The following is a 25,282-nucleotide window of genomic DNA, read 5'->3' as shown; positions in this document are numbered from 1 at the left end:
CTCTAGGGCGGTCTACCAAAGAACAAGACAATACAGGGGACAGCGACATTTCCCAGAGGAAAGACTAACCTACTCATGTACTGTCTGTAAGAAGGTTTCATGGCAACAGGAGTAAGTAATCCCAAATGTTATCTCATCCAATCCCTACAGCCGCATGAGGTTCATCCCCACACAATAGATGGATCAGCAGCATATAGAACTGGATTTTAGGTAGGTCCAGATAAAGCAATAACAGAAACAGGACTATAAGAAGTCCCTCACTGGCCCGATTATCTTAGCACGGCTGAACCATACACCTTACACACAACCATATTGTTACACTTTGCAGATTTCATACAGTGCCCGGGTTATAATAATAACAATCCAATTCCTTCTACATGGTTTGCGACTTTACCTATGAAGATTTGACGGTCAAACCGTCCCGGTCTCATTAGAGCTGGATCTAGTGTATCCGGACGGTTAGTGCCGGCCAGGATCACCACATTCGTGTCGGAATTAAAGCCTGAATATTAAGAGAATTAGGATTAGATCTCGGACAAGTCTGCGCCCAATAGAAAGACCTCAAGGTTCTGTAAGAGAACGGATACTTTACCCACCATCCATCTCCACCAACAGCTGGTTTAAGGTGTTCTCTTGCTCACTGTGTCCCCCAAAGCTCCCCTGTCCCCTCTTCTTGCCAACAGCGTCAATCTCATCAATAAATAAAATGCACGGAGCATTTTTTCGGGCCATAGCAAACATGTCTCGCACCTACAGAAGAGAGAAGTGATGGGCAAGGACACATAACTAGTAGTGTAATGGCCACAGCGCCACTGCCCACTTACCCTGGCCGGACCAACGCCAACAAACATTTCCAGGAACTCCGATCCATTCACAGTAATAAACGGGACGTTGGCTTCCCCAGCTGTGGCCCTAGCCAGGAGGGTTTTGCCGGTGCCTGGGGGTCCAGTGAGCATTGCCCCCTACAGAAGAAGACAGACATATCCATACTTTACTAACAGGGCAATCCAGAATTACACGGTGAGGCTTATTGTACACCAAGGGGCAGATTCTGTTACACAAAAGCTGCGAGTGCGGTATCCTATACTGATGAGCACTAATAAGTACATAGGCTAGACATCCATAGTGACCTGTGTAAGGAAGGAATCCCAGGGGACAGAGTTAAAAAGGCAGAATTTCCCAGAAGCCTGTGCTACAGACATGGAGTTGGGAAGTTTGGCGCAGTATGTTAGAAACACTTCTCTCTCCAAAAACAGTTGCTCAGGGGTAAAGAGAATGCAGCGCACTGAGACAGATGTTCTAGAGACCTAGGACTGAACCCCAGCACAGCATCACTAATATTGATATATGGTTTACACAATGCACGGAAATGGTGTACGTCGCTGCATGATATAGAGTCACTTTCTGGCAACTCTGATATATTGCTTTGTACATAACTCTTGCTAAATACCTTGCTTGCCTCCCAGCAAAGTGTTTATATCATCAGGCCCTTGAACGCAATACAAGCATGTGTGTAGAACGCAACTGCATTCAAAGAGAGAACATGGAGCGGCTTTAGTGCCAAGCGGCAACAAGAGGACATGACTAGAAGAGAGGGGAGCCGGAAGCCAGGATCATGCATAGTAAAAAGCTACAGCGGGGTGTGCAGAAGCCCATAAGGCAAAGTCATCTGAAGGTGGAATGTCCCCGATTAACATATATACCGTAAATCATTTTTATTTTGTATTATTGGTCTAATGTGGAGGTAGATCGAGCACAGATAATACATGCTGGTGAGGGGGTAGCAAGCATTAACATCACTAGCCCTCTATCGGGGAGGGCACCAGTGTGGCATTACACATAAATTCAATAGTCACACAAAACAAAAAAAGGGAAAAATAAATAAAATCTTGAACCTATTGGAATGTGTAATGCACAAATGAGAAAACCATTCCCTTATCTGCTCCCATTGTACAGATATTCAGCACAGAACTTAAGGCCGCCATACACTATGCAATTTGGCCCCGATTTCACCCGATCCAGATGTATCGGGCAGTGAAATCGGACCAAATCGCAGGTTTTGACACCCGGTCCGACCCGATGCGCAGTCCCGTGTCGGGACGCCTAACCGGCTGCACATAAGATAAATCTTAGGGGGAGCCGGAGCAGGGAGCTGTCATGCTCTGTCCGGGTGGGGGGGGGGGGGGGGGGGACACGCCGCTAGTAGTGCGGACGCTGCGGGGGACACAGGCGGCAGTGACATAGAGCCGGGCGGGGGGAGCCGGGAGCTGTCAGCACTGAAAAAAAAAAAGCCCATACAATGAATGGGCAGCCTGTGATTGGCTGAGCGCTCTCTCAGCCTGTCAGCAATTGGCTGAGAGAGCGCTCAGCCAATCACAGGCTGCCCATTCATTGTATGGGCTTTTTTTTTTTTCAGTACTGACAGCTCCCTTCTCACCCCGCCCGGCTCTATGTTACTGCCGCCTGTGTCCCCCGCAGAGTCCGCACTACTAGCAGCGTGCGTCCGTCCCCCCAGCCACCTTGCAGCATCCCCCGCCCGCCACCTCGATGTCCCCGGCCCCCCTGCTCGCTCCACATTGCAGCTCCCCGGGAGTTGCAAATGATACAGCTCCCCCCCAGCCCTTACCCTGGGTATCTTGGCCCCCAGCTGTTGATACTGTTTGGGATTTTTCAGGAAATTGACAAACTCCATGATCTCCAGCTTGGCCTCCTCACACCCAGCCACATCCCGGAATTTGGTATTGATGTTCTCTTTCAGCATCTTGGCAGTGGTCTCTCCGACACCGAAAATGCCGCCCCCTTTGCCGCCTCTAACGGATCCCATCACACCCCTCCGCAGGGTATAGAACAGGTAGCCTATGATGAGCAGCGAGGGAATGACGTTCAGCAGAAAGGACCTGCAGGAAGACCACAGGATACAGAGATGTTAGAGCACCATCAATATACTGGGTGCTATATGTAAACTAACTGGAGACGGTTCATAAATCCAGCTGAGACCGTGTGTGTGTGTGTGTGTGTGTGTGTGTGTGTGTGTGTGTGTGTGTGTGTGTGTGTGTGTGTGTGTGTGATACATATATATATATATATATATATATATATATATATTTATTATTTTTTTTCCTTACCTGTTAATATGCTTTCCTCTACTCCACCATGGAAGCCACTAATGGGTTAAGTCCTGTAGGGTAGTACACTGGAAAGGAAACGCAAAAAAAAAAAAAAAAAAAAAAAAAGAACACTGCCCCCTATATAAGCTCCTCCTACATAGGTATCAGTGTCTTGTTATAAAGCTTCAACTCATATCATATACAACTCAATGGGAGGGAACTACGCTGCCATGGTGGAGTAGAAGAAAGCATATTAACAGGTAAGAATCTGTACTTTCCTCTACCACCCCGTGGCAGCAACTAATGGGTAATACCCAAGCAGTTTAGTCACTGGGTGGGATAAAAAATACACAAGGATACTAGGTTACCTCACCTCATCCTGAAATAATACATACTGTAGTTTTTTGTTTTTTTTTTAAATAACAGCACTCTGTACTTTTCTGCCGGAAGATGCCGCCACATCCACCCTATAATGTTTTGTGAATGTGTGGATTGAGGACCAGCAGGCCCCTTTGCAGAGTTCCTCTAGAGAGGCTGCTTCTTTCTCCGCCCACGAAGCGGACATAGCCCTCGTTGAATGAGCTTTAAGGCCTATAGGAGCAGTGCTATTTTTCAGCAGGAACTCCGTTCCTGAACCTCTAATTAAATATGACATCATCAGGAACTGAAAATGTACTTTTCATAAGATAAGTTTTATTTTAAAGTCACCTGTGAGTGTCTTTGTTTCTAAATACAATATATACATCTATCTGTCCTTCCCTCTCTCTATTATATATGTTTTTTTTTATTTAATAGATCCACCCCCAGACCTGGAGTTCCTGAACCTATTTTTCCCGAAAAATAGTACTGTATAGGAGGTTGTTGCCCTCTGATCTTGTAAGCTTCAACGATGCCCGATTTAATCAATCTGGACAAAGTCGCTTTACTGGCCCCCAGACCTTTGTTTTTCCCTTCAGTCAAAACGAATAGTCTCATTCTTTCTATAATCGTTTGTCCGTTCCAGATAAATTTTAAGTGCCCTTACTACATCTAACTTTTGTAGTCTTTCTTCTTTAGAATTGGTAGGGTTTGAACAAAAAGGATGGAAGAACAATTTCTTGGTTGATATGAAATGATGAGACCACTTTTGGAAGAAATTGTGGATTAGTTCTCAGTACGACCTTTTCTTCAAAGAAATTCAAAAAAGGCTGCCTTATCCAGAGAGCTTGCAGCTCAGACACTTTCCTGGCCGAGGTAATAGCCATCAGAAACACCACTTTGATTGTCAGCCATTTTAAAGCCACTTCATGAAGAGGTTCAAATGGCGGATCTACCAATGCGTTAAGTACCAGGTTGAGGTCCCATGGTGCTAAAGGATTGTGGAATGAAGGTTTAAATTTGTTTTTCTGCTTGTACAAATCTTCCTATATAGTTATCTTCAGCTAATTTCTAGTCCAGCATTGCTGATAAAGCTGAAATTTGAACCTTGATGAAACTGGTAGATCAGTTCCTATCCAGTCCAGCTTGAAGAAATTCCATCACCGTGGATAATGGTGTGTACCCACGGGGGCGATATGGTTTCCGATGATCCCGATATAGTGAACATCGGAAGCCATATCGCATATTGTCGGCTTTTTAGGGCTAACTAGCCCGATGCGCGCTCCCGAGTGAGCGCAAATCGGCAGCGATATAGTGAGGGCAGGCAAAACTATATAGTCTAAATTGTCCCTCTGCAGCATGCTGTGCTATGCAAGTCCCGATACCATCTGATCAGATCAGGACTCGCATAGCACGGCATATCTGCCATGTGTACACACCATAATTCTTTAGGATGTTTACTGGATGACCTACAAAAGGTAATGTCCTTTCTCCATACTCTATGATAGGTTTTAGAAGTTGACCCCTTTCTTGCTTTAAGGAGAGTTCCTACTACCTTTTTAGAAAAACCTCTTTCCACTAACAGCTGGGTCTCAGGAACCACGCCGTTAATTTCCAGCTGGGCGGTTGAGCCTGCCATACTCCGATCAAATCATTCCTTTCCGCTAGTACCCAGGGATTGTCTATTTCCATCTCCATCAGCTTGGGAAACCAGGCCCGCCTCGGCCAGTATGGAAGAACTGCCATTACTATTGCCTTCTCTTTTTGAATCTTGGCCAGTAATTTGGCTATGACCGGAAAAGGAGGGAACACATACACCAGATTCCTTTCCCATTCGGCCGTTAGTGCGTTCGATTGCTCTGCTTGTGGCTCCCAGTGTCTCGAAAAAACCTCTGTACTTTTGGAGTTCTTCACTGTGGCCATCAGATCTATTTTGGGCATTCCCCACATTTCTACTAACTTCCTGAATATTTCTGGTGCCAACTCCCATTCTCCTGGTTTTAACTGATGTCTGCTGAGACTGTCGGCTTGACCGTTTTCTTTGCCTGCTACAAACACCGCTATCAGACTGTTCACTCGGTTTTCTGCCCAAGTGAATATCTTCACCACTCCTGTCATCAGCTCTCTGCTTCTTGTTCCTCCTTGTTTGTTGATGTATTATAACTACAGACTGGTTGTCTGACCTTATGACTATATCTCTTCCGAGTAACAGATCTTGCAGATGCTGGCAAGCCATAAGAACTGCTCTTATTTCTCTGATATTCAAATGTTTTTGATTTATCTCGTGACCAGATTCCTTGAGCTATGCGACCTCCGCATACTGCCCCCCAGCCTGATTGACTGGCATCTGTAGTTACCACCACTTGCTGTTTTGTTGCAAACATCCTTCCTTGATCCAGTCTTTGTTTGCGAGACCACCATGTCAGATCCTGTCTTGCTCCCCTTGACAGTTGGATGCACTGACTTTTGTTCTTCCAGTCTCCGTCCCACTGTGTGAGAAAACAATTTTGTAGGGACTGCATGTGAAACCTGCCCCAGGATACGGCGTCCAGTGCTGCTGATATAAGACCGATTGACCTTCATAAAGTCTCCTGAAGATGCCCATCTTCTGTCTCGAAGCCTGACCACTTCGTTGATAAGCTTCTTCTTCCTGTCCTCTGTCAATTTTATTGTCATAGAGAGAGTGTCTATTGATACTCCCAGATACTTCACTATACGGGAAGGCTGTATTTGACTTTTTTTTTCAGATTTACTAGCCATCCGTGATCTTTCAGGTACTGCATAACCCTCAGCGTGTGCTCCTCCGACTGCACCTTTGTTAGAGCCATGATAAGAATGTCGTCTAAATAGGGCCACATGGAGATGCCCTGTTGTCTTAAGTTGGCGATTAAAACTACCAGGACTTTTGTGAAGGTTCTGGGTGAAGTGGCCAATCCGAAGGGAAGGGTGACAAACTGATACATTTCTCCTTTTAATCGAAACCTCAGAAATCTGTGATGTCCCGGAAATATAGGCACGTATAAATAGGAGTCTTGCAAAACCATGGTTGTTAAATATGCCCCTCTTGATATCCGGTAGACTTGTTTTTAGCGACTCCATCTTGAACTTTTTTACTATCAAGAAAGAGTTTAGTCTTCTTAGGTCCAGGATTGTCCTGAAACCTTTATGATGGTTTCCTGACTACGAAGAATTTCGACTGCCAACTTTGAAGTTCTTGATCTTTTGGTACTTTCAGGACCACTTTTTGGTGAATCATGTTGGTTAGACTGGCAAATAAGGCTGATTTTTCCTCTGGATCTTGTGGGATGGGAGACTCTGTTTCCCAAGTCCCTGGGTGTTTTACGAATTCGATCTTGTATCCGTACATTACTATTTCTAACACCCATCGTCTTCGACAGATTGGGCCCAGACCGGCCCATATGCGAGCAGTCTGCCCCCAACTGTCACTCTGGAGTCATTGGCTGAATTGTCTGGAGGGATATCTTCCCTCTCTTCCCCTTTGGCCATGAAGCTCCTGCCTGCCCAAGATCTTTTATAATTCCTCTCCGGTCTGTAGGTTCTTGCCTCTTTGAATTCATTCTGAATTCATTCTGCTGATATCTGAAGGGCTTGCCCGAAAAGCCTCTTACTTTCGTCTTGTGGCAGCCACACAGATTTGCCACCAGATAGCATTGTAATAATATCGTCTAGTTTTGCTCCAAATAAATACTGTCCTTGAAAAGGCAAAGATATCAATTTTTGCTTGGATTGCGTATACGCTGCCCACGGTTTCAGCCATAAAGCCATCCTAGCCACGGCTGCAGTGGCGCCAGTCCTGTCCGCCAACTTTACTACATCCAATGATGCGTCGCAAAGAAATTCTACCGCAACCTGAATATTTTGCATGACCTTTATTAATTTAGATCTCTTGATCCCATCCAAGGTATCTGATTCAAGATCTTGGCACCAGGAACGTAGGACCCTGGATGTAATCGCCATCTCTGAAGACGCTTTTATTGCTGCCCCAGTAGTAACATGCTGCTTTCTGAGGCTAACCTCAATTTTTCTCTCCCTCGCATCTTTGAAGATGTTAGCATCCTCCAATGGCAAAGTTGTTTTTCTGGAGATTCTGGCGATGGCTGTGTCTACCTTTGGGAATTCCTCCCAATTTTTCACTTGATCTGGGTCAAAGGGATACATTTTCGCGACTTTAATGGCACCGCCACTTTTTTATCTGGATGTCGCCACTCCTCTACCAACTCTTTAAGGGTTTTTGAGAGGGGAAATGTTTTTAACTTTTTTCTTTTTATTGCAGAAGAGCAAGTATTGTAACTTCTCTTCCTCCTGGGCCTCTTCTATATTGAGAGATTTGTGTATAAGAGCCAGCAAGTTTTCTATTAATACTGGATTAAAGTCCATATCCGTTTTATCCTGATCTAGCTCTCCTTCTAGATCATCCTCTTTAATGCATGGGCCTTCTCCTGAATCATCAGATCCATCTGATAAGACTGCCCTGCTCCTTTTAGTAGACATCATTCCCATGTCTTGCTTAGTGAAAAAAGCGTCAGCCAGAGCCGCTTTTAACATGCTTACAAGCTCTGTCATCTGCGGTAATGTCCCTTGCTGGGCTACTTTACATGCCTCACAAATGGATCCCATGCATGTGTCTAATAAAACTTTGTCACAAAGAGCATTTTGATGGGTGATGCTTCTTATGTTTATCTTTGACATCCGCTTTTCCTTTGCTGGTATCAGACCTAAACAGCATATGCAGTAATCACAACCCATTCAGCATACAAGTTAATGCACTATTTTCCAGAATCCTGGCTTACCCTGATTTCTTTTGATGCCTTTTATCATCCTCCATTATGCTGCCCTTTGCTTAACAGCATTAAGCTAGAAGCAATAATATCAAATCAGCAACAATATATCATACAGCATAATGCACTCCTCTAGCAACGCTGTCTCAGGAGTCATACCAGTCTGCTGGGTTCAGAGCTTCACTAGACCTGTAGTCACTGCTCCCTGGTGCTACCGCCGGTCAGCGCAATTTCTCCCGGCTTTAAACTTGAATTAAATTGCTGGGCGCGTCCTACTGACGCGAGTCCCATCCCCCAGCGCCTCCCGGCTGCGTCATTCCAGACGCCGGCTGAGCCAGCACCGCATCCTCAGACTTCCCCCAGCCGGGGCACGCCTCCTGACGTCAGACGCCGGCTCAGTTTTGAGCGCCCACAGGGCGCCTCCCCGCATCTCTTCTGGCCAAGCCACGCTGAAATCCTCAGACGCCGGCTAGCATGCTGCTCCCGGAAGACGCCCCGCTCTTGTCCTGCTCCGGTTTTCGGCCTTGGACACCCAGCAGACGCAGGTACCCCTTTACTGCTCTCGACAGCGGGGTACCATATCTAATACTATTATCCTCAACCCCAACAACGCTAGGCAGTGGAGAGGGCTGGTAATTCAAGGTAAGCCTGTCCACTACTCTGAAAAAAAAGACACAGATACCTATGTAGAAGGAGCTTATATAGGGCCCAGTGGGTTTTTTTTTTTTTTTTGTGTTTCCTTTCCAGTGTACTACCCTACAGGACTTAACCCATTAGTGGCTGCCATGGGGAGGTAGAGGAAAATATATATATGGGTCTTCTGAATAAAGGATCACTTATCTTAGTAGGAGTCTCCTTATTTGAAAAGTGGATGGAAGAACTGTTTTCTTAAATATCTGATAAGAGTATCAGTGGAATGGACTAACTGAATTGGCTAGGTGGTACTCACTATAGCGCGCACACACACACACAGAGTTGTGCTCATAAGTTTACATACACTAGCAGAATTTGTGATTTTCTGGCCATTTGTCAGAGAATATGAATGATAACTCACAAACTTTTCTTTCACTCATGGTTAGTGGTTGGGTGAAGCCATTTATTGTCAAACAACTGTGTTTACTCTTTGTAAATCATAATGAAAACAGAAACTACATAATTGACCATGATCAAAAGTTCACATACCCTGGAGATTTTGGCCTCATAACATGCACACAAGTTGACACAAATGGGTTTGAACGGCTACTAAAGGTAACCATCCTCACCTGTGATCTGTTTAACCTTTTATACACACACACACACACACACACACACACACACACACACAAGCAGTGAGTTTCTGCTCTCCTGAAAGACCCTTGCATCTTTCAACCAGTGCTGCACTGACGTGTCTGGATTCTGAGTCATGGGGAAAGCTAAACAATTGTCTAAGGATCTGTGGGAAAAAGGTAATTGAACTGTATAAAACAGGAAAGGGATATAAAAAGATATCCAAGCAATTGAGAATGCCAATCAGCAGTGCTCAAACTCTAATTAACAAGTGGAAAATGAGGGATTCTGTGGAAACCAAATCACGGTCAGGTAGAACAACAAAAAATTCTGCCACAACTGCCAGGAAAATCGTTCAGGATGCAAAGAAAAATCCACAAATAACTTCATCTGAAATAGAGGACTCGCTGAAAAAAAAGAGAGAGAGTCACCAGAAGAAAGCCATTACTACGCAAATGCCACAAAGCATCCCGCTTACAATACTCCAAACAGCACAAAGACAAGCCTCAAAACTTCTGGAACAAAGTCATTTGGAGTGAGGAGACCAATATTTTACTTTTTGGACACAACCTTAAACGTTACATTTGGAGAGGAGTCAACAAGGCCTATGATGAAAGGTACACCATTCCTACTGTGAAACACAGAGGTGGATCGCTGATGCTTTGGGGATGTGTGAGCTACAAAGGCACAGGAAACTTGGTCAAAATGAATGGCAAGATGAATGCAGCATGTTATCAGAAAATACTGGAAAAGGAAAATTTGCACTCAGCCCGGAAGCTGCGCATGGGACTTACTTGGACGTTCCAACATGACAATGATCCAAAACACAAGTTCAAGTTGACCTGTCATTGGCTACAGCAGAATAAAGTGAAGGTACTGGAGTGGCCATCTTAGTCTCCTGGCCTCAATATCATTGAGCCACTCCGGGGAGATCTCAAACGTGCAGTTCATGTAAGACAGGCCAAGAATTTACAGGAACTGGAGGCTTTTTGCCAAGAAGAATGGGCAGCTTTAACATCTGACAAAATAAAAGAGCCTCATCCAGAACTACCACAAAAGACTTAAAGCTGTCATCGATGTTAAAGCGGGCAATACACGGTATTAAGAACTAGGGTATGTAAACTTTTGATCAGGGTCATTTAGGTAGTCTCTGTTGTCATTATAATTAAAAAAGAGTAAAAAGGGTATTTTTGTAAGAACTTACCGTTCGAACCTTTCTCTGAGTCCAGTCCGGTGACACCGCTTCATCTTGGGATGTAGGAGGGTCCGCAGGAGCCAGGCACCTATGCTGAAATCTTTCCTCTGGTTGCAGGCTCCTCCCCTTCCGCATACCATCATGCTTCAGTTCTTTCTAAAGCACACTAGGATACACAACTCCGTACAATGCCCGACATCTTATATGCACAATCATATAACCATAACATGATACACATGAAAGGTATGACTTACTGAGTGTAGGGGAGGGATCGCTGTGTCACCGGACTGGACTCAGAGAAAGGGGTTCGAATGGTAAGTTCTCACAAAAATCCCCTTTTCTCTTTCGTCCAGTCCGGTGACACAGCTTCACCTTGGGACAATCACGAGCCGGTATTATGGGAGGGTACGCTCAGACTGACAGTTCTCATCACTGCCCGTCCAAATGAAGCATCGTCCGACGCAAACTCATGGAACCTGGTAAAGGTGTGAACAGAGGACCAAGTGGCAGCCCTGCACAACTGTTCCGCTGTAGCTCCATGACTCACAGCCCATGAGGAAGCAACTGACCTGGTGGTATGAGCATTAATCTGAGAGGGACCAGGTCTACCTACCTTGGTGTAAGCAAAGGCAATGACTGACCTGAGCCACCTGCCAATCATCTGCTTAAGGTGCCCATACACGTTACAATTATTGTATACAATATCGCATCTCATCGCATATCGGCACATACTTTTTGTACTAGATCTCATCTCATCTGATCTCATCACAAAACCGATATGCTATGAGATGCGATATTGTATACAATATTGTATACAATAATTGTAACGTGTATGGGCACCTTTAGACGCAGACCATCCCCTCTTATGCACATCATACAAAACCAACAGATCTGTTTTGCGGATGTCCTTTAACTTTTCGACGTAAATTCGCAAGGCAAGAACTACGTCCAACTTCCTTAATTTGTCCCTATTTTTTGCCCCTTCTGGAGGAAAAACACTGGGAGCACAATCTCCTGGTTTAAATGAAAGGAAAAAACCACTTTTGAACGTAGGAACTGTTCGAAGCACAGCCCTATCCTCATGAAAAATTAAATGTGGAGATTTACAGGATAAAGCTCCTAACTCCGAAACACGCCTAGCCGAAGCAATGGCTAACAGAAAAGTCAATTTCCAAGAAACATATTCCAAGAAACATATTCAGCCAACCTGAACGGTTCAAAAGGAGGGTTCTGCAGAACTGACAGAACCAACGATAAATCCCAAGGAGCCACCGGCTGCCTATATGGGGGTTTTAACCTGGTAACACCCTGTAAAAAAGTTTGAACCTCAGGCAAAAAGGCTATCCTCTTCTAAAAAAAGATGGATAGAGCAGAGGATCTGTACTTTTAGGGACTGTAATCCCAAACCTGTAGAGAAACCATCTTGGAAACCATCCAACAATCTGGCCACTTTGAACCTGGAAGTGTAAACCTTCTGACGCTCACACCACCTAATGTAAATTTGCCAGACTCAATGGTAATTTGCAGCAGACACCGGTTTACGAACCCTAAGCATAGTCTGGATAACTGCCTCAGACAATCCTTTCCTCCTTATTAAGGAGGTCTCATAAGCCAGGCCGTCAAACTGAGCTGAGCTAGGTCCAGGTGCAGAAATGGCCCTGGTCTTAGAAGGTCCTGATGAAGAGGAAGGGGCCAAGATTCCGCTGATAACTTCAGAACGTCCGAAAACCATGACCTCTTGGGCCAGTCTGGTGCAATCAGAATTGCCTGCACTTATTGAGACTTCACCCTTCTTAATACCCGTGGTATCATTGGGAACTGAGGAAAAATGTATACCAGGTGAAATTCCCACGGAACCGTCATTGCATCCACCACCCAAGTGGTTGGGTCCCTGATCCTGGAACAAAATTTCAGAACCAGACCGTTGTTCCTGGATGCCATTAGATCCACTTCTGGGAGCCCCAGCGACTCACAATCTCCTGGAATACCTCCGGATGCAAGGACCATTCCCACTTCAGCAAGTCCGCTCTGCTGAGAAAAACCGCCTCGACATTCCGGATCCCCGGAATGAAGACCGCAGATAGAATAGGAATGTTTATCTCTACCCATCTGAAAATTTTCGAGACTTCCTGCATCACCATGCTGCTGCGAGTCCCGCCCTGATGATTCAGGTAAGCCACTGCCGTGGCGTTGTCTGACTGTACTCTGATCGGAAGGCCATTCAGACAATCCTCTGCTTGTTAGAGCGTTTTCCACACTGCACAAAGTTCCAAAATATTTATTGGCAATCTGGATTCCTGTTTGAACCACAGGCCCTGCAACCGAAGGGGAAGGGCAACCGCCCCCCAACCCCTGAGACTGGCGTCGGTCGTTATGACCACCCAGTCCCAAGAGCGGAGTGACCGTCCCAGCTGCAAGGTTTCTATGTCCGTCCACCATAGTAAGCACTCCTTTGTCTCCTGAGAGGGAAGTAACCTTTCTTGTTTCATGGTTTTCGCATTCCCTGACCAACAGGAGAGGATGTTCCACTGAAGAGTTCTGGAATGAAACCTAGCAAACTGTAGAGTTTCGAAAGTCGCCACCATTTTGCCGAGGAGCTTCACCCCTTGCCAAACTGTAGGTCTTGAAGCCTGCAGTAACAGTAATACCAGCTGACCAATGCCCTCGCTTTGGACTCTGGTAGAAATACCCTGTGCAAGTGGGTGTCCATTATTACTCCCAGAAACAGCAGTCTCTGTGAGGGGATTAAATGGGACTTGGGTAGATGGAGTACCCAACCCATGTCTCGCAAGAACGGTGTTGCCACCGACAGGTGTTCCTGGAACTTGTTCTCTGACTCTTCTTTGAATAGCAGATCGTCCAGGTAGGGAATAATCACTATTCCCCTCAGCCTGAGTGACACTGCCATGACAGTCATCACCTTTGTGACTACCCTCGGTGCTGTAGCCAGACCAAAGGCCTGAACTGCAAATGGGTCTCCCCTATCGCAAAGCGAAGTAAGGATTGATGCTCTGTGCATATGGGTATGTGAAGATAAGCATCCTGAATATCTACCAATGCCAAAAATTCCCCTGGCTCTATACTGCCAAGCACTGAGCGCAGAGACTCAAAGCAGAAGTGATCCACCCAAAGGGGTTGGTTTAAGGACTTCAAATTTAGTATAGGTCTGACTGACCCGTCTGGTTTGTGTACCAAGAAAAGGATAGAGTAAAAACCTTTCTTACATTCCTCCTGAGGAACCGGGACTACAACCCTCTTTTCCCTGAGAGCCAACGCCGCCCCCAAAAGGGCCGTGTGCAAACTGGCTTCTCTTGGCAAAGGGGTTGGAAGAAATCTCTGTGGAGGATTCCCCCTGAGATTTATCTGATAACCTCTTGAGACAATTGGAATATTCCAACCTCAGACCCTTGGTTTCTTTCATTTGTCCCGAAACTGCAGGAGGCAACCCCCCACTCTGAGGGCAGAACAAGGAGCCTCCACCCAGTCATGCAGAGGGTTTTCCCTCGCCTTGAGACACCTGCTTCTTTCCAAAGGCTCCAAATGGATTTGGAAGCTTTCCCTTTACCGGCCGGGAATCTACCTTTTCCCGCCTGTCCTTTGCTGGGCATTCCCCCTCGAAAGGACGAGCGGAAAGCAGGTTTGAAAAATCCAAATTTTGAACCTGAAGTTTTAGTAGTGGTAGGAAGAAAAGTACTCTTCCCCCTGTGGCTTTCTTTATGATGGACTCTAGTTCAGAACCAAAAAGCAACTCCCCTTTAAATGCCAATGACAAGGGATTTCTTTGGATTCGCTATCTGCATCCCAGGCCTTAAGCCAGAGGGCTCGTCTTGCAGATACCGACGTGTCGGAAACCTTAGACGCCATCTTAGCTCCTTCTTCACCAGCCTCAGTGATGTACTCTGCAGCACATCTGAGCTTCTCAGTTAAGAGAAAAGCCTCAGAATCAGGTTGCAACTGATCTCCCAAAGCCTCAGCCCACTTCATTGCTACCCAGGCGGAAGCAATAATAGCCCACTCCTTCAAACACTGCCTTAAGGCATCCTTCCACTTTATCTAACAGGTCCCTGAAGGCCGCGCCACACCTGGACCAGTAAGGCTGTGGCCTTTGACATTCTAGCCACTACTAACGGAACTTTCTCCCACAACTTTACATGCTCCTCAGGCATGGGGGTACATTTTTTTTTTTTTTAATTCAGTAGTTTTTATTGAATTTTTCAAAATACCATTCAAACAAAACACCCAAATGAGCAGACATGTCAATAGATACATGTTATAAGATCAAATTACACGCAGTTATTACAATCATGTAAACAGTATTAGTCACAATTCCTGGAATATTTCTGGGACTGAAGCCACCATTCGGGCAGCTGGCAAACATAGAAAAGCAGGAATATCTAGGTGACAATCTTAGCATAGTGTACTAAACAAAATCGCTTAACATAAATAGTTATCCAAAAGAGCATATACAGTCGGGCAAAAAAGTATTTAGTCAGCCACCAATTGTGCAAGTTCTCCCACTTAAAAAGATGAGAGGCCTGTAATTTTCATCATAGGTATACCTCAACTATGAGAGACAAAATGAGGAAAAAAAATCCAGAAAATGAAATTGTCTGATTTTTAAAGAATTTATTTGCAAATTATGGTGGAAAATAAGTATTTGGTCAATAACAAAAGTTCATCTCAGTACTTTGTTATATACCCTTTGTTGGCAATGACAGAGGTCAAACGTTTTCTGTAAGTCTTCACAAGGTTTTCACAAACTGTTGCTGGTATTTTGGCCCATTCCTCCATGCAGATCTCCTCTAGAGCAGTGATGTTTTGGGGCTGTCGCTGGGCAACACGGACTTTCAACTCCCTCCAAAGATTTTCTATGGGGTTGAGATCTGGAGACTGGCTCGGCCACTCCAGGACCTTGAAATGCTTCTTACGAAGCCACTCCTTTGTTACCCGGGCAGTGTGTTTGGGATCGTTGTCATGCTGAAAGACCCAGCCACGTTTCATCTTCAATGCCCTTGCTGATGGAAGGAGGTTTTCACTCAAAATCTGACGATACATGGCCCCATTCATTCTTTCCTTTACACGGAGCAGTCGTCCTGTTCCCTTTGCAGAAAAACAGCCCCAAAGCATGATGTTTCCACCCCCATGCTTTACAGTAGGTATGGTGTTCTTTGGATGCAACTCAGCATTCTTTCTCCTCCAAACACGACGAGTAGAGTTGTTACCAAAAAGTTCTATTTTGGTTTCATCTGACCATATGACATTCTCCCAATCCTCTTTTGGATCATCCAAATGCTCTCTAGCAAACTTCAGACGGGCCTGCACATGTACTGCCTTTAGCAGGGGGACACGTCTGGCACTGCAGGATTTGAGTCCCTGGCGGCGTAGTGTGTTACTGATGGTAGCCTTTGTTACTTTGGTCCCAGCTCTCAGCAGGTCATTCACTAGGTCCCCCCGTGTGGTTCTGGGATTTTTGATCACCGTTCTTGTGATCATTTTGACCCCACGGGGTGAGATCTTGCGGGGAGCCCCAGATCGAGGGAGACTATCAGTGGTCTTGTATGCCTTCCATTTCCTAATAATTGCTCCCACAGTTGATTTCTTCACACCAAGCTGCTTACCTATTGCAGATTCAGTCTTCCCAGCCTGGTGCAGGTCTACAATTTTGTTTCTGGTGTCCTTTGACAGCTCTTTGCTCTTGGCCATAGTGGAGTTTGGAGTGTGACTGTTTGAAGTGTTGGACAGGTGTCTTTTATATAGATAAAGAGTTCAAACAGGTGTCATTAATACAGGTAACGAGTGGAGGACAGAGGAGCCTCTTACAGAAGAAGTTACAGGTCTGTGAGAGCAAGAAATCTTGCTTGTTTGTTTTTGACCAAATACTTATTTTCCACCATAATTTGCAAATAAATTCTTTAAAAATCAGACAATGTCATTTTCTGGATTTTTTTCCCTCATTTTGTCTCTCATAGTTGAGGTATACCTATGATGAAAATTACAGGCCTCTCTCATCTTTTTAAGTGGGAGAACTTGCACAATTGGTGGCTGACTAAATACTTTTTTGCCCGACTGTACCAAGCAGAATGTGGTAACACGATGAGCTATGGACAGTGACATGTCTATCTTGAAATAAAATAAGTTCATTCCAACACAAAACAAAATACCTCCCCATAATCCCAAACCCTACCACAACCCCCCCCCACCCCCCACCCTGTACAACCCACCCCGAATTTAGGCGTACCTGGATCCCTGAAAAATAACTACCCTTACCCCTCTACTACTATAAATTATACGGGAAAGCAAGTTAGCGGCCCTTAGCTATATAGCTAACCTAGCCAAATCAAAAACTAACCTACCTCACCCATTTTACCCACCACCACCCACCCCACTATACTCCCTACTAACTAATTTAACTAACTAAACACCCCCCCCCCCCCCCCCCCCCCCCCAAACCCACAAACACAGGATACTGACAGAATAACTGGCAGGGGCAAAGAAAATAGGATACTTTATTTTTTATTTTTAGGCAACTTGAGGGTACAGACTGCCAAGAGCCCAGGTAAGCGTGCAAAAAAAAAAAGAAAAGAAAAGAAAAAGGAGGACAAGCCCCCAGTGATCCAGTTACCAAATAGGTAGAACCCCGGGTCAGGATGTGCAAAATCCACCTCCCCCTTCCATCAAAACAGATTATTCTGACCACACACAAGGCCCTGGGTCTACTACCAAAGCAATGTCGAACATAAGGTATATTTGGATAATCAAAGCAATATGTGGCATTCAAAATTAGGATAGAAATACAGAAATACAAAAATCTCAGTATGAGAAACAAACAGAATATGCAGTTATATGTCAACAAAGGAGCAGCCAAAAATGGTAAAAGCTCTGTAATTAGCAAGGATTGAAGAAGTTCAGTCCGGCCAGGCTCGCCTCCCATGTGCAGTAGCATATATTGCAGTCCCACCATCATATATCCAGATACACACACACATCAATCGGCAGTGTTGAGACAAAGATTTCAGAATCCTCCCATCCAAACCAAGGACGAAAATGTAAAGAAGGATTTTCCTGCTGAAAGCACGGCCGCCGGAGCTGTAGGGCAGAGCTTTATATAAACCGCCAAAATCAGGAGACAAATTCCCAGTGGAAATATTAAGGGACGGCTCCACTTGACAAATTAAATCCGGAGGGTTCACAGGGTCAGTATATAAGGACATATCCTCCTCATACCCAGCAGCGCAGGTACCAAGGTCAACCGCCATCCAACAGACCTGATCCAGAAAGGTAGCAGAGGATTCAGAAGTTACAAGCACAGAATTTTTGGAGTCATCTACATCCCCCAGTGCAACGAGGATCCTCTGCGTAGAGGCAATAATGGCCTCCAGAATTAGATACAGAGGATCAGACATCTTCGAAGTAGTGCATACAGGATATATTGCAAGTATTTAGTGAAGGCAGAATGGTGGTGGCTAGCACACCACACACTTCCTTGACGCAGAGTGCACAAATAAATAGGGAGTATTTACCAAAGAGGCCAGGCAGCAGGGACCACATCCACTGAGCTTTAAAGATGGCGACCGCGTTTCACCATCTTTAAAGGATGGCCCGTGGCCGGCCGGGAGGACAAAGGATAGCGGGCTACAGGAGCAGATATTGAGACAGGGCAGCTGGCAGAGCCTCTCTCTCCATGAGGGAGGCTGCGGCAGCGATCATGTCGCGGCAGCAGCAGCAGGGAAGTAATATCACCCACCCTAGCAGAAGGCAGCACGGAGCTCAGCAGGTCCAAGCAGCAGTCCCTCGCAGGTCACCAAGGAAGACTGCGAGCAGTACAGAGGACACCGGGGAGGCTTCAAAAGGCACAGGAGCGCCCAGGACAAGACCGCACCGCAGGACAGTATCAGATCTTTCCCATCCAGGATATCCAAGATGGCGCCCGCAGCGCGATGCACCGCAGGTCCAAGCGGCCTCCACAGCCCACACAGACCGAGCAGGGGAGTCACAAGCGACACTGGAAAAGCAGGGAAGGCTCCGGAGGGTAAGTGAAGAGAGGCAGGAGGTCTGTGGTCCCTGGGGCAGGATATTTAATAAGGATTTATGCGGAACTCCCAGCACCCACGTCCGCTCAGATGCCTGGTCCCGCCACGCCCCCCCATGGGGTACATATTTGCAAACCTTTTAGACATAGTCACTTTCTTATCTGGAAACTTTCAGGCTTCTCCCAACAGGGAGACCATACCTTCATCAGAAGGGAATGTAACAGACTCTTTACGCATTCTTTTAAAAAAACACAATGCGCCTGAACCCAGTCTTCTTCAGACAGGTCCAATGCCTGTTTCACAGCAAGGATTAAATCCTCAATGCCCGGGACAGAAGCATCAGCCTCTTCCCTTTGCTCCCAACGTAAATCATCTTCACACACACCATCCTCATCAGAATCAACAGATAATGGAGGAGGTGTAGCTGATGGCCATCTGGAGGAAGGGCTATCAGAAGGTTCTGCAATTCATTTTATGAACCCCTTGAGTAGTGTCCTGTATGACCTGCAGTAACATGGAGATCCCATAGAAGTCTGGGAGGATGAACTAGGGCCAGGAGACTTAATAAGACTATCAATTTGCCTATTGAGAGCCTCAGCCAAGGCATTCATAGACCTCCCCAATGCAGCAGCCCACGCAGGTTCTTGTTGCTCAGACCTCAGGGCTTGCGCACTAGATCCATCTGTTCACATGTTAATTTTACTCCGCAGGATCTGCAGTCTAATAACATGACCCACACCTCCCCCCTCTCCACAGCAGCATTATCACACGGGTCAGTCCTATTTATCCCATGGTGCACAATGTCAGGCAAAGTACCAGTCAATGTATATAGTGCACTTATCTGACTGCTTGCGGTAGGTGACTTCAGCGTCAGCAGGGGTGGTGCTTTCCCAGGAGAAACTAATCTCTGTACCTTGAAGAATTCAGCCAGGCTTCAGCTCCGCAGTGGAGAGAAAATGGCGCCAGTACACAGAGTAGGAAGAGACCAAGTCTCTGCTTCAGCAGGGTAGGATAGCCAAATTAGCACCCTTTCCTCCTTTAGCCACTCCCACAAGTGTTTCTCCTCACCTCCAGTGCCTCCCCTTCTTCCTGGGATCACTTGGAGTCGTCCAGCAGCGCTGGACATCTGTAATAGACTTCACTTCCCTAGAGGGATTTCAGTCTATAAACCCTCCAAGATGGCGTCCACCATTGCCAGAGGTCTGACCCCCACGATCCCCTTCTAAGTAAGGAGCCGGTTTCAGACGCTGCCCGGGCCCAGGCAAAGCACGGTGCAGGAGACGCTGTTGCATCTCTTTATATGAGACGCAGCCGCGTCTCGCCGCACACAAAGCGCTGACACAAGCGCTTCTGTCAGCCTCTGCTGCGCTCTCAATGTGCATCGCTTCCTAGAAGCCGCACACTGGAAAAGAAAAACCTGCACTAGGTAAAGTTAATAAAATAATAAAAATTCCTAACTATTCTAGTAAAATCCAAAAGGAAAAAAATTGGCGGCTGCAAGAGCAGCCGAGCATAGCACCCACTCCTGTGGGCACCTAAAACAAACTGAAGCATGATGGGATGCGGAAGGGGAGGAGCCTGCAGCCAGAGGAAAGATTTCAGCATAGGTGCCTGGCTCCTGCGGACCCTCCTACATCCCAAGGTGAAGCTGTGTCACCGGACTGGACAAAAGAGAAACACAGTTGTTTGACAATAAATGGCTTCACCCAACCACTAACCATGAGGGAAAGAAAGTTTGTGAGTTATCATTCATATTCTCTGACAAATGGACAGAAAATCATAAATTCTGCTAGGGTATGTAAGCTTATGAGCACAACTGTATATGTATTATACAGTCAAAGGAACAGGCTGGTAATTAATTTGTATTGCAGAAAAGCAAAACATCTAAAGGCCCATACACACTTGCAGACTTTGAGCTGAAAATCACCCAAAACAGCTGTGTATGGTCCACCGATGCCCAACTAGCGATGATGCGCGCTCCCGCATCATCGCTAGCAAAGTGGGCCGTCTGCTGGTTTTACCAGCATGTCTGGCGATGATGGCTCATATTTGAGCCATCATCGCCAGGTGTGTATGGCAGCCGGGCTGAAAGATCAGAGACTTTCAGGCCAGCTGACCGCCAATGTTTATATTTTTATATGCCCACTGCCACCAATGCAGTGCCATCGGTAAGAGACATCTTGAACCTGTGAAGGTGCTATGTGCAGTGAGGAAACCGCGGCACTCAGGACTTTGAAACAAACGAAGCCAGAAACTCTGTAGCTTGGCTGAAAGGTTAACTTCCAAGCTACTAAGTCCTGAGTGCCGATAGATATAGATATAGATAGATAGATATAGATAGATAGATATAGATAGATAGATATAGATAGATAGATATAGATAGATAGATATAGATAGATAGATAGATAGAGATAGATAGATATAGATAGATAGATATAGATAGATAGATAGATAGAGATAGATAGATAGAGATAGATAGATAGAGATAGATAGATAGAGATAGAGATAGATAGAGATAGAGATAGATAGAGATAGATAGAGATAGATAGAGATAGATAGAGATAGATAGAGATATATATAGATATATAGACATACAGATATATATACATATATATATATATATATATATATATATATATATATATATATATATATATATATATATATATATATATATATATATATAACATACATACATACATATATATATATATATATGGTACTTGTTTCGGTACTCTTTACCTAGAACGGCGCCCGTCGCGGGCATCGCGGGTACATTTATGCCTGCCCGCGACGCGACCGACGCGATGCCCGCGATTTTCCCATTGAAAACCATGTTAAACTTGAAAAATCGCGTCGGTCGCGTCGCAGCCGGCCATAAACGTACCCGCGATGCCCGCGACGCTCCCGATTTCCCATAGGAAGCAATGTTAAAAGCCGCGATGGACCCGATTTTAGTGTTAAATGCCTCAATCCACCCGATTTGGCCATAGAAATCAATGTTAAATGGGCCACAGAGCCCATTAACCCTTAAATGTCCCCCCAATTTTTGTACGCCACCCCACGATCCACGCCAACCCGAAGCGTGGCGAGCGCAGCGAGCCCGCGAGGGGCGGCGGTACGCGTCCTACGACCTTTTCATGCCCTACTATCCACGTCGGCGTGGAGTTGAGAATAGAATAGTGTGGCGAGCGCAGCGAGCCACCGAGCCCGAAGCGTGGCGAGCGCAGCGAGCCCCGCGAGGGGACGCGGATACCTTCACAGTTATACGCGTCCCCTCGCGGGCTTCCCAGGTGTCCATGGCGACGCGGACACCTGGAAAGCCCGCAAAGGGACGCGTTTACCTGTGAAGGTATCCGCGTCCCCTCGCTGCGCTCGCCACGCTTCGGGCTCGGTGGCTCGCTGCGCTCGCCACACTATTCTATTCTCACTCCACGCCCTAGTGGATAGTAGGGCATGAAAAGGTCGGAGGACGCGTACCGCCGCCCCTCGCGGGCTCGCTGCGCTCGCCACGCTTCGGGTTCACGTTGATGGTGGGGTGGCGTCAACTACTTTTGGGGGGACATTTCAATGTTCAGGGGTGTTTTTGGCCCATTTACTATTGTTCCTATGATAATTTGGCTAAATTGAGCCATTTAACATTGTTTCCTATGGGAAATCGAATCGGATCGCATCGCATCGTTCAATATCGTGTATGTGTACGATGCGATGCGATCAGATTTCACTACGGAGAATAGCATGGTGCTCAATTAACTTAGTGGGCGCCCAGATAGGAAACAAGTAATATATATATATATATATAATGCAGGTTGTTCGGCACTCACTTTATGCGTGGCAACTGCGAGCTGGTGCCTTCCACAATATGCAGACAATATCCTTGGAAACCTTGACCAGGTAAAGCCCAGGGAAATGAGGCGGCACTCAGTCGACTTGTGCAGTAGATTTTTATAGGGTATTACAAATTAAAGTACATGCGTTATTCGTAACGTTTCGAGACTACATCAGTCTCGTCTTCAAGACGTGCGCTTAGAAAAGTGCAAGGTGCATTGTGCAAATAGAAGCAGGAATACAGAGCTCGTAGGCTCTCTTACCTTAAATGTGCTGCGTGTGGGGTAGAGATTGCGATCCCCGCTGTCTGGACCCGACTGACAGCTTCCGGGTGTACGGCTCCGCCTCTCTGACGTGGCCGTTGCCATGGCACCTATGGACGCTGCCTGTCTCCGTGCCTCAGATTTGGGGAAAGCTTTCTCAGTAAGACCAGCGTATCTGCTGGAAAAGTGCAAAGCGTGCATAAAATAAACCATAACAAAACAAGTGAAAGCAGCATATTAGAAAAGCATTGGCTAAAAAGTTCAAAGGTAATGACTAAATGTTTGTGGAACCTTTTGAATGAACTATAGCAAGTGTGCATAACGTATGTGCACAGACATGTGAGCGGGTGTCATGGTCCGCGCTCATTGTGGTAGCGGGCATCAAGCAACCTCTGCATATTTCTTACATGGTATTGTAGTGACATACATTGGCAGTTTTATATAAAGATATAAAGATATCTGTGATAAACAGTCTGTACTCAAAACAATTAAACAAACTGTCTGTCTTATACACATTGGCATATATGCTTTACTATGTATGCTGTCTATGTCAAGGGGTTAGGAGAATCAAAAGGGTGATCAATTCAATATGAAAAATTCAAATTGAAAAATTCAATTTGAAAAAAGGGGGGAGAACTGCTGTCGGTAGGATTCTAGATAAATGAATTCCAAGCAATTTTTTCGTTTAAACCCTGGGGGGCTAGTGCGTTCAGTCGGAATATCCAAGCCGACTCTCGTTGTGTCAGCAGTTTCTGTCGATCTCCTCCCCGTGGGAGTGGGGGAATATGATCAATAATCATGCTTTTTAAACTTTCCACACTGTGACCACACTGTTTAAAGTGCTTGGCCACCGGTTGCTCAATTTTTTCACCGCTGAGGCAAGCTTTTATAGCCGAGCGGTGAAGTGCCATGCGGTCCCTAAACGTCCGAATGGTTTGCCCCACATAGTATTTACCACAGGGGCATATAATTATATATATGATAAATTGGGATTTACAAGATACCACGTGATTAATCTTGTATTTTTGGCCCGTATTAGGGTGATTGAATTCTGATCCCGCTATCATGGTACTGCATGTGGTGCATTTGGGGCATTTGTAGCACCCTGGTTTCTTTCTCTGTACATTAAAAATGGGGACCTCAGTTTTAGACGGGATATTAGTTTTCACCAGCATATCGCGTAGATTTCTTCCGCGTTTATAGCTGGGCATGATGGTTTTATTTTTAAAGTAAGGCAGAGATTTGTCTGTTGTTACCAGAGGCCATACCGCTTTGGTGGCTCTCGGAAGGGCCATGCTAGCTGGTGTGTACGTGGTCACAAAGGGGATTCTTTGAGCTGCGGTTTGTTTTGGGGGGCGTGGCTTGAGCAATTGATCCCTGGGTATTAGCATCACTTCGGATTTTTGTTGTTTTAATATACCGGGGTCATAACCCCTCTCGATGAATTTCATGACCTGGTTATCTAGAGCCTCACCAAGGGCAGAGGGGTCACTGGTGATCCTGGCCACCCTGATCATCTGCGATTTAGGCAGTGCCCTTTTTAATGATGGAGCATGATAACTACTGTTTTTCAGCAGGGTATTCCTGTCTGTCTCTTTGTTGAAAACACATGTGGTTATGGATTGATTATTTAAAGATACAGTGACATCTAAATAATTAATACTGGATTTGCTCATTGTGTGGGTTAGTTTAATGGGGCTGTCTGACAAATTGATATTGCATATGATGTCCTCCAGATCTTCCATGGTCCCTTCCCAGATTAAGAACAAATCATCAATGTATCTGGTGTACATGATTATTCGGGAACTGATGATGGTATCTGTAAAGAAAAAATTGTTTTCTTGTTCAAACATAAAAACATTTGCTAATGATGGAGAGACATTCGAGCCCATTGAGCACCCAGTGAGCTGTAAATAATATGAGCCGTGATGCAAAAAATAATTACGAGTAAGGGTTAATTCCAAAAGATCCAAAAACAGAATAATATCCAAAGAAGAAAAATGAACTCGATGTAGAAATGATCGCATGGCTGCCACGGCTTGTCCATGAGGGATAACCGTGTATAGGTTTATCCTTCATGGACAAGCCGTGGCAGCCATGCGATCATTTCTACATCGAGTTCATTTTTCTTCTTTGGATATTATTCTGTTTTTGGATCTTTTGGAATTAACCCTTACTCGTAATTATTTTTTGCATCACGGCTCATATTATTTACAGCTCACTGGGTGCTCAATGGGCTCGAATGTCTCTCCATCATTAGCAAATGTTTTTATGTTTGAACAAGAAAACAATTTTTTCTTTACAGATACCATCATCAGTTCCCGAATAATCATGTACACCAGATACATTGATGATTTGTTCTTAATCTGGGAAGGGACCATGGAAGATCTGGAGGACATCATATGCAATATCAATTTGTCAGACAGCCCCATTAAAC

The 25,282-nt window shown here is 45.5% G+C and overlaps 1 protein-coding gene across 1 annotated transcript in view; it reads right to left on the bottom strand.

Annotated features, from left to right (window-relative positions):
- Positions 1–25,282, bottom strand: part of LOC146046206 (mitochondrial inner membrane m-AAA protease component AFG3L1-like) — a 50,630-nt gene that overhangs the window by 3,743 nt on the left and 21,605 nt on the right. The window contains exons 8-11 of the mRNA XM_083165436.1: positions 2,627–2,897; positions 825–962; positions 597–750; positions 395–502 (exon numbers count right to left, since the gene is read on the bottom strand). Coding sequence (XP_083021562.1) covers positions 395–502; positions 597–750; positions 825–962; positions 2,627–2,897 — 671 coding nt within the window. The remainder of the gene's footprint in view (positions 1–394; positions 503–596; positions 751–824; positions 963–2,626; positions 2,898–25,282) is intronic.

This window comes from Crinia signifera, chromosome 11 (assembly GCF_055691185.1).
Source record: "Crinia signifera chromosome 11, ASM5569118v1, whole genome shotgun sequence".
In the NCBI taxonomy this organism is placed as follows: Eukaryota; Metazoa; Chordata; class Amphibia; order Anura; family Myobatrachidae; genus Crinia; species Crinia signifera.
The sequence above is the reverse complement of the archived record's forward strand: the minus strand, read 5'-3'. Positions and strand labels throughout refer to the sequence as shown.